The sequence below is a fragment of the Fulmarus glacialis genome, unplaced genomic scaffold, assembly GCF_000690835.1.
Source record: "Fulmarus glacialis isolate BGI_N327 unplaced genomic scaffold, ASM69083v1 scaffold27003, whole genome shotgun sequence".
Classification (NCBI taxonomy): Eukaryota; Metazoa; Chordata; class Aves; order Procellariiformes; family Procellariidae; genus Fulmarus; species Fulmarus glacialis.
This window is the reverse complement of record NW_009204100.1, coordinates 5,129-15,687: the sequence shown is the minus strand read 5'-3', so window position 1 is coordinate 15,687 and position 10,559 is coordinate 5,129. Positions and strand designations below refer to the sequence as shown.

Genomic DNA, 10,559 nt, shown 5'->3' with positions numbered 1-10,559 from the left:
GATACCAATTTATTACTTCTTTCAGTGGAGCAGCTGAGGACCTGCAGCTTCCAACAGGAAGTCTGTCAATATCAGGTTACCTTAACTTAAAGCAGGCATTTGGAAACGTTGGTATATATTATTACTTTCCTTCATAATATTGCTAACACAGTTCTCCAGTTCCTTTTCTGTCAAATACTTCTTCAAGGAGGGTGAGCAATGCTCTGGCCTACCACATCTGCTTGCTTTCTTCCTGTCATCCTTATTTGCCACGTGTGCAACTTTATTTTTCTCTAGTACTTTAAGTATTTTTCTTTTTCGCTAAGGCAGATGCTGTCACTTTCTCGCTCTCGCCTCTTAAACCCCCCCATTCACAGAACAGTATGTCCTAGTCCTTCAAACTCTTACATTGTCGTCAAGTTCTTGATACAGCTCTTCATCTGTACTGTGGCTTCAACTAAAATGAACAGGTCCCCAGCTGTTCAAGAAAATGCTGCTGTCATATGTGGTGGCACCTACCTGAAGCCTGCGTTCTGTGATCTGGAGTCAGAGCTTCAAGGATGTTTACTGGTATGGTTGTGAAAAGCTGATGGCTTGGTTTCAGCGTTTCTGATGTTGCTTGACTCACAACTCTTTTAAATGATAAAAATGTAGGTGGCAGAGTGACAACCATCTTGAGCCTTGTGGTATCTGAAGACATCCTTGTGTGGTGAATGATGTTGGATGCAACGTGCCAGATGTGATGTGGTTATTACAGCAGAGGAACTGCTATCTGTTCTGATCCTTTTTGTATTCCAGCTGATAGCTGCATTTTGCACCTTGGTTTGATAGACTTCAGCTGAAATACTGGATGCTATAAAACTTGTTGCTCTTGTTTTTCCAGATCCACTCTGTGTCTTTGTTTGTATGGTCTCTTTTATAAGAAATACATCATCTTTGGCCTGAACAAAGTACTTTGCCATAAGGTAACAACCAGTGAAAAGGATTGAAAAATGCATAGGTTGAATTTCATTTATTATATTGTCTCACTTTTCTTGTTCAGCAGTGGGTTTATTTGTCTTTGTTTAATCTGCTCTTTCCTCTTTTTCTGAATTGCCTTGGGAACAAGGAATAGTTTTCCCTGAATTTACTTACTGGATAACTGAGTAGCCCTGGGTCTATAGATTGTGAAATGTATGTATTAAAAAAGAGCTGATTCAATTTAAATACTTACCTTGGCTATATATTTAATGCCTGATCTCAAATTTCTAGTGCAGATACTTGCTTTTAATTGAGAATTATTTTTTCTTTATGATAAGTAGTAACTTTTTAGTACACCTGTTTGTTACAACAGCCTAAAACAAAAGCAGAAGAGGGGAAAGCCTAAAAAGTTGAATTGAAAATTCAGTTCTGAGAAGACAAATAATGAGCATTTACCTATTCTAAATTTTGTCTTGGATCTCTCATAAAATATTCAAATGTCAAGTCAGTATCATTTGTCCATCATGGCTTTATTAAGCACAGGAAATTTCAAAATTATTAGGTTGTTATTGCATTAGTACAGAGTGTTGGGGGTTTACTAAAAAGTTGAATTTTTAAAATGAATGTTCCAATCCCGTTTATTACCTAATACTTGTATTTAATTTCTATACTGGATAATACTGAGAGATTCAGCAAGAGACTCATACCTTGTGATAGCAATGTGTAAAGAAAGGCCTTCCCCCAGCAAGTGGTCCAAAAATACCTCTTTGGTCTGTTTTCTTTGTTGTTAAATGCACAGCATATTGTAGCAACAAGTGTTTTTTTGTTACATACTGTGTCATGAAATGGAATACTCTGTAATTGTGACAAAACTTGATACAATACTACAAGTATGTCAAATCAGACCACAAGGTTATTTTGACAACTAGAGAAAACCCACATTTTGTATCTTACTTAAAGAAGACTGCAACCCACTGCTAGAATTTAAAACTACAGTTCAGGGTTAGCATATGCAAGCACTTCCATATGCTTGCATATGGACTCGACACTACTGATAGTTATTTCCAAATGGTATTGAAAAATTTGTTTTGTTTAGAAGCTGCAAGAGCAGAGAGTGCAAAGCAGAATGCAGAAAATAAGAACAGAGCTTAAGAAAATCACACTTCTAGGACTCACCCAAGCTGACAAATGCAGGAGTATATGGACTCACAGGTAGTGCTGAGTAACAGATCCAATGTCTCAGCATGTGCCTGTTCCTTCAGGCTCTCCAGTACCCTCCCTGAAGGGCTGGGAGCAACACGGGAATGTCCCTATGGAAACCAGGGAAGCTGCATTGGGGTTAGAGACTAGTCAGTATGCCCACACTAGTGCTGACCTCACGTGATTGAAACTAACGGGGTGATGTGAGAGGAAGGGGAATGTTACATGTCAGCGGTTGCTGATCTTGCTTCACAGTGTATTTAAAAAGCAGCTTTTTCAGAATTGGACACTGTATTGGAAGAATCACTTTAAACAGTTTTCCCCAAGCATGTGTAAGGAAGATATTAAAATCTTGATTAAAAAGATGTATTTAAAAAATCCTCAGGTATGTGTGATAGTTGTTATAAAGGACAACTATTTCTAAAACAGTAATAATACTCCTTTAAAGTTCTAACTAAAAGGATTTTTTAAAAAAATGGCTACAGGAGTTAAATGTCTCTAGTAAGAAAAAAAACAGTACAAATAACAGTGTTATTCCTACAGCCTTTTCTATCCCTAGATATCAAAGTATTTAATTTAGTTTACCTTGCTTCTACCAGGAGTATCTTGGGAGGAAAGGGTTCATGAGGAAAAACAGTCTTCCCTTTTCCTTCTTTACAGCCATTTTAATTTTTAGTTGGAATCTTAGAGTGGCTTCCTTACTGGGAGGCATTCACTTTGGCAGGCTTCACAGTCTGTCATAGCTGTGGTAGACACTTCTTTTTCAGGTGGGCATGTGAGATTGCCTAAGAGAGGAATGCGTGTTGGGTAAGAGGAGCATCTGACAGGACTGCATGCCCAAAGCCTAAAAGGAGAAACGGAAAGATACCCCAATGTTCGTACTGAGCATATATAACTAGCTTAAATTCTATCTAAAAAAAGTCAATTGTACATGCATAGTGGTAATTCTCCATACCAGATCTTCATCAGTGGAGATCTTGTCTGATTACCTACTGACAGCCTATAAGATTGCCAGTCAAATCAGGAGAACAATACAACCGTTAGAAACGGAAAAGTGTCTGTGGCTTTTACCCCTTCCCATTGTTATGATATTGGGTGGATATAGTCATTCATCCCTGATAATATTGCAGAAGGCTTCTGGCCTTTGTTGTTGTTTGGGGTTTTTTTTTATTTTATCCTCACTGTAGCAATTGTAAATCTTAGAATAACAGAAATATCTAGCACTTTCCAAAGAAATGAAACAAAATACAAAGTCGTCCATCATAGGAGCCAAACAGCAAATAGGATTATAAAGTATTTTCAGACCATAAATGGAGATCGTTGGCATATGATATGCAACAGAGAGAACTGCTGTTTTAATCTGTGGTTAATGGGAAATGCTGCAGCTAATCCTAGGAAAGAAAGATCATCTGTGAATCTATAAATTTAAGAGATGAGAGCTATGTTTCAAGCTATTACAGAGACTTGCAATGGACAGATTAGCTTTGAAAATTCAGCAGCCAAAGTCTGTTTAAATGCAAAACCTGGCGAAAACACTTGTTTCTATGGCAGCATATTAGGATCTTATTTCCTTTTATCAGTGGAGGTCTGCAACAGGATGGGGCTGGAAATAATTCCTCTACCAGAATACTAATCTTTTTAGAAATCTGATTGGCTTTGTCTGTTTTTCATCAGCCTAGCTTCTAATTCTCTGTTGTTTGCAAGCGTGGACATGTTTTTATTTCAATACCCACAGTGCTTTATGCAGTGGAAACAAGAGTTACTCTGCTCTGTAAGTTAACCTGCTCGTAAAATAACTAAGTTTTCATTGTGTTGTACTACTAACAGGGGAAGAGTGAGTAGGAATAATGTGTGATAACTTCTCCTCGTTGTTCCTACTTCTATCTAAGGCCTTGGTCAGTGAATCCTATTAAATTACTTTTACACATAAGCTTCTGGTATGCACTGAATTTCTCTAGCCCATTACAGAGATTCCTGGGTAATGAACCCAAGAATTTTATGGTTACTAAAGTCTGTTTACAGAGATCACTTAAAACACTTCTTGTAGAACATCAGTATGCTGTCCTTCACTTAATGAAAGTGTAAAATAACTGATGTCAGTGAATGGATTGCTTTAGTTAACAGAAAGGTTAAAGATAAATAATTAACAGTGTAACTGGCTGTTCCAGAACAGGGCTACAAAGCTGATGGCTGTAAAAGCACATTAAAAATTTCTATCGCTGAATAGTCTGCAGGTCAGCAGGGAGCAATCAAAAAATGGATCTATAAGCATCAGACTGTTAACTAGGGATTTTAGGAAACGGTATGAAAGAAGCCTCAGGCACTCATAGATTGCCACACTGGACTTTGTTGTCCTGCTACAGTCTTTTGTCTTGCTGCTCCCAGTAGGTAGTGGGACCTCGCTCCCATCAAGTGTTCAGAAAGGTCAGTAGTGAATGGTGAATGAACTCTGTGGTCATATCCGGAAGGACAACCACGGAAAACTTCTTCTACCAGCTTAATAGTTTGTGTAAATTACTGAAGAGACGTGAATGTGTATATCAGTTTAGTGATGTTTAGTGCATCTCTGACAGATGGGCAGGCTAATGTGATGCCAGCAAAGAAGAGGTAGTAGCCAAGAGGTTCTGTGTCCACATCAGCGTGGAGCTAACCTGAGTATGAGCAGCAGTAGTCACATTAGTCTCAAGGTCCACTCAGACTAATTTTTTGTGCTTCCAGATAAATGAATTTTCATTCTTAATACTTGGTCAGATATTTCTGTAATGCAGTGCATTCAGAGGCTGGGTAAAAAAGTTGCTGCTGAAATTATACTACCTGCTTCAGTGATTAATAATTCCTGACATTCAGCATACACCACATTGGACTCTGCCTAATAGCTCTAAATCTTCATGACAGTAGGGCTGTGGACAGATGGAACTAAGAACATCGCATCTATGTAGTTGCCTTAACAACCAAATTTGTAATCGCCTCAAAGAATGAAATCAGGTTTGTGTGGCATGACCTATTTTATGTAACACCATCTTGACAGGCATTAATTATGTTCTCATCCGTTAATTCTTTATTGCTCAAATCCTGTATCAACTTTCTGTTATTTTACCTGATTTATCAGGGATAGATGTCAGACTAGCTGGTTGAGAGTTACCTGGGTCAACATTCTCTCTTTAAATATTGGCATAATATTAGCACTTTTCTTAATGTTTTGAAATTTCCTCAGTATTCCAAGACTTGTTGAAATTAGCATTAGCTGGCTAATGATGTTGATTTTAAAATATTTATTCCTTATGCAAATTATTTAATAATTTTCATTGCAAATATGTATGTTGGTTGTTCAGCCACTACATCTTCAAAGGCACAGGTACTTATTGAAGACTTTGCACTTACTCTGCATCAACAGCTTGTCTTCATCTAGTAATGTCCCTTGACATGACTGCTGGCCTCTGTCCTGACAGAGGTTTATTTCCTAGTCTCCAGCTTCCCTTGTGAGTCTTCTACATTTTCTCACTTCTAACAGTGATTGTTGTTTGTTTTCCTTTTTTTCATTGCTATAGTTTTTATTGTTGCATTCTATGCTATCTATGATAGACTTTCAAGCATTGTTATAATTTTTTTCTTTGCTATTGATGTTTGCAGACATTTCCCTAAATCCTCTTAAAGCAAATTCTTAATCCTTTTTTACCCAAATCTGAATTCCCTCCCCCGCCCCCCCAGTTACACCCATTTTTATCAAATCAGAGAAATTAGCACTTTGAAGCAGCAAAGGATATATGCCTTCATACTCTGATCTGTCCTATGCCTATATTCTTATAGGATACGTTGAGGACACTTTAAACCTGGATGTGGGGGTCTTCCTGTCAGAACTAGTGTATACAAATATAGCTCCAATTGCCTAAAGCTGTGCTTGTAAATCATGTGAAATCTTTAAAGAAAAAAATTAGCTGTACCTGCTTCAGCTATGCATGCAAGGGTCACATGCAATATTCTTGCTTTAGGAATGCCATTTTTTATTCTTATTTTGGGCACTTTTTGTCCTCTCCAGGATTCAGTTTTATGAATTGTTTCCTTTCAGGATCGTTGTCTCCTTTGAAATACTCTTAAGATTTTCCAAGAACGAACATTCTTTTCTGTTATTAAAGTTTTAAACATCCAAACCCATACATATATATGTAGTGTATATGTGTATATATAATGTATGTGTGTGTATATATATACACATTATCTACATTTGGGTGTATGTATGTGTATACTCATATAGCCTGTATGTTTAACTGCATTCAAAATACGTCAGAAAAATATAGAGTTAAATAACGAATTGGAGTAGTAGCAAAATAACAGTGTTATACTTCTGTTGCTAAGTGTAGATGGACAGATGTTACTGAGAGTACGATTAATGCTCTGCTCATGTCCTTAAGCCAGAAAGAGTTATATTTAATTCCTGAGAAGTTATATGGTAGAAATTAACCCATAATTAAAGACTCCATGAAAACAGAAAGCATTTGGCTCGTCTTAACAGAAAAGAACTCTATCATGTTATCCAGAAAAACCCTTGGAGAATTAGTCCAGGACCCAAAGCTGTGTGCAGCAGTCTGAAACCACAGGAAAAGGAGACAATATTATTCAGGAATTAGCTAAACACCAATCGGGACTGACTCCTCCAATAGCCCAAAGTGACCATGTTTACCAGCTCAAACTCAACTTTATCATATTTCTTAATGGCTACGTAAATCAAGAATGTAGTTGACCTGCATTAGACGTAAGTCCAAATGGCAGTTAGGTGATAAACTGAAAGGGTGGGTGTTAACAGGGCTGCAGTGAGTAAGCATAGTGAGAAGGCTGGCCGGGCGCTGATGAAGCAGCAGAGAGCAGTGGCTTTGTGCTGAATCAGTGCAAGACGTGCATGCTGACTCGATCTTTTCTTACTTTTGCTCCTCCCAGGTGCAAAGCCCTAAACGTGAGTGTTTTTCCCTCATCTGTGGACATCTCAGTTTCACTGGTGTTGGTGCAATATTTTGCTTCTCATTGTGCTACAAGGAGTGGTTTCTTAAAAGTTTTTCCCCTATCAATTAGTATTTCAGAGTTAATTGCTTGTTACTTCAATATTTGCTCAGTAGGTTCAAGGCCAGATAACTTCTCAGTGTGTTTTGTTTGAGTAGGTAAGTCAGGCTCTACCTAACCACACTGTAGAGCAATTGGTTTGATCTGAGATTTGTTACTTCATGTGTACAGCATTGCACTTCTCAGTTGTGCCTGCCTGGTAACAAGCAAACTGAATGAACCAGACTTCATTAAACTTCTGCAAAACATAGGTGTAGAATTAGTCATATGTGATTCAGGATGACTCCATTTCCATGCTAGCCTTTCTGTCATGATGTTGCTGTTGTATGTAGCGATTAAATTAATCAATAATAACTTTTTTAAAGCAGTGGTTAGTTTAAAAGCCTGAGAAGAGACTAACTTAAAATAATTAGATTTCCAGCTCCAGTTTCCAGGTTAGGATATTATGGACACATTTGTTCCTATCACATTTGCTTTGTGGTTCAGTATGAATTTTCAATAGATGACTTTGCGATAAGAAAGCAGCAATTCAGATGCAATTATATAAACAGTAAGATCAGCCTGGAATTAGCCTGGAGAGTATAAAGCACACACAGAGCTTGTGCTGGGTCACTGCCTCTCCCAGCTCAAGGCAGAATCAGGTTCCTGTGATAGGGAAGAATTCAGCTGACAAGAGGTTGGTCTTTCCAGACTTGCATTGTTGCAGCTACAGGGTAAACCAGACTGTGTAATGAATGGCTTTTGCTATGGGAAACTGACAGCTGGAAGAGACTAGAGGGTGATGTCCATATGTTTGTAGGCACTGTCATTTAAAGTTTGTAGTTTAGAGGCTATAGAGTAGACCCTGGAATTGTCTCAGAGCTAATCAAAGCTTTGTTCTCGGGATCCCCCAGCAGGTCCGAGAAATGGGATCAGCACAACAGACAGATAAAGTGGGGATTCATTGATTTGAACTCTTTGCTGATGTTCTTAATTGTAATTTGCTTGAATCTATTATTTAATTCTTGGCAGTGTTCCCATTTCATAATGCTTCTAAGCCGACTGGGAAGTAAAAAAATACAGTGGTATGCCTGATATGCACAGCTGTTTTTTTTTCTCTCTTGAACATTTTATAAAATGCTTTCTTCAGAAAATTATTGTTAAACCAGTGAGATTATTTTAGCATCTCTGGTTAATTCTAGAGCTCATGTTCTCTCACATATATCACATTTTCAAATCCTTTTGTTCCTGTTATTTTTCTGTGTCAGCATTTTATCACTTATTAGTGAAAAGTTCCATGTAATATGCGTTAGTGGGGAAAAAGTGAATTTCTTGTATGTGTTAATGGCCTGTTTACCCTTCTTTTCTGTTTAGTGGGTAGTACTATTTCAATTAAAGGTCTGAGATTGGAAAGAATTTGTCAGGGTGTAGCTAAAAAAGTTAAGATGACTTCTAGTCTGTGACTATTGTAACTGTTCTTGTCAAATTCTGAGAAAGGGATTGGAAGGTACATTTAATTTTACTTAAGGTTTGCTTTGTTTGTTTGTTTTTCCCCCATCTAGCATGAGTCCCTTCTTTGTGATGTCTCTCCTCTTTGGCCTGACTTTCGGTCAAACAGCATCACTTTGTGCTCCTTCTGAGTATATAATCCATGTGGAGAAAAGGGAATGTGCCTACTGCCTGGCCATCAACACCACCATCTGCGCTGGATTTTGCATGACTCGGGTACAAGACATTACTGTTTTAGGCAGTTGTTTCTGTAATGGCCATCACTGCAAAACAAGTGCCTATTCTCTCTGGAAAATTGTGTGTAAATGATCCAATTCTAATAGTGTTTGTCACAGAAAAATCACACTATCATCATGTTTTCAAGTTAGCTTTTTGCAAAGGTATGGATGAGAAATGCCAAGCCTCCGGAACTACAGAGTTTGTAACACCAGTGGCATAGCAGAGAACTGAGTGCTGTTGTCACTGCAGAGCCTCTGTAGTCAGTTTGTGGGGTCAGGAAGGAACAGGTGAGAAGCGGATTATATTTAGTCACTCTTATTTAATGTAAATGACTTGGGTAACTTCTACTCCCACTGCTGTTATGACAGCTAGCTGCGGAGAATATCTCGCATGTAGGCATGCCAAACACTATGCTTGAGCTTCACTGTTCAACATAGCATTTTAAGTTCCACTTTGGTTGGTACGTAGCCAATACAGATTACAAAGCACCGTTAGCACTCTGAGCCAAGCAGATTAGTTAAAACCATGAAAGCAAGGTGAACGTACCTACGGGGGTGGAGAGCCCCAATCACATGCAGATTCAGACTTACAGATGTGAACAGAAGTACGCTGAAAATATTAGAGCCAGTCTAAGTGTAAAGAGGTTTGCTTTCTGCACGTTTGAGAAAACGTCAAAGGCAGTCTTCTGTATGTTTCAGTGAAACAATGCATTTCTTTTTTCTTTCGTAGGACAGCAATGGCAAGAAGCTGCTACTCAAAAGTGCTCTGTCCCAGAACGTGTGCACATATAAAGAGATGTTGTATCAAACAGCACTGATTCCGGGCTGTCCTCATCACACCATCCCTTATTATTCCTACCCTGTGGCTGTGAGCTGCAAGTGTGGTAAATGTAACACTGATTATAGTGACTGTGTTCATGAGAAGGTTAGGACAAACTATTGCACTAAACCACAGAAGCTCTGTAACATGTAAGCTTCCAACAGAATGTGGTCAAAATGTACCTCTCTGCTCTGCTCACAACTAAACATAAATAAAAGTGTATTTCGTAACAGGTTTGCAAATCGGTGTGCACAAAGTTTTATTCTAAAGATATATCACTAGTTACTTCAATTAACTGGATATTCTGCAACATGCACAAAAGCAGAATCATAGGACTCCAGGTTTGTATTTAGAACCCACATGTAATTTACTTTGGCGGAGAAGGAGAAATTACTATGTGTATATATAAGCCTTTGCTCATAAATCCCAGGTATTTTGTGAAGAGGTGCTCAGAGACAAAACACTTTATATATTTCAGAGTTAAAAAAAAGGCAATGCATACTCTTAGTATTGAACATTTTAATTAGATTTAGATTATTGATTTAAACATGTATTTACAGCCTTCATATTAGCAATGGTATTTTTCCATATATGTAATATTAGGTTTTTTTAGGACTCTAGCTTCAGTGTAGTCAACTGGGATTAAGCACATACAGTTTGCTTATCTACACTATAGATCTATGTCATCACCACTGTTGTTCAGACCTGTGTTCATTAGGCATGCTTTTTCATGTCTGCACTAGTGGAGCAAGCCTCTCTTTTCTTGTTTGAAAAACTTGTCTCTGTGAGCACTGAAGAATCAGTGATGCTTCAAATCTTGTTACTCTCCAGAAGGGGAGCTT

General features: G+C 38.0%; 1 protein-coding gene across 1 annotated transcript; it reads left to right on the top strand.

The window, feature by feature from the left end:
- Nucleotides 1–7,778: 7,778 nt before the first annotated feature.
- Nucleotides 7,779–9,959, top strand: TSHB (thyroid stimulating hormone, beta). Its single transcript, XM_009574867.1, has 3 exons — nucleotides 7,779–7,867; nucleotides 8,733–8,895; nucleotides 9,628–9,959. The coding sequence occupies exons 2-3, from the start codon at nucleotides 8,734–8,736 to the stop codon at nucleotides 9,868–9,870; spliced, it is 405 nt and encodes a 134-aa protein (XP_009573162.1). The 5' UTR covers nucleotides 7,779–7,867; nucleotide 8,733; the 3' UTR covers nucleotides 9,871–9,959.
- The last annotated feature ends 600 nt before the right edge of the window (nucleotides 9,960–10,559 follow it).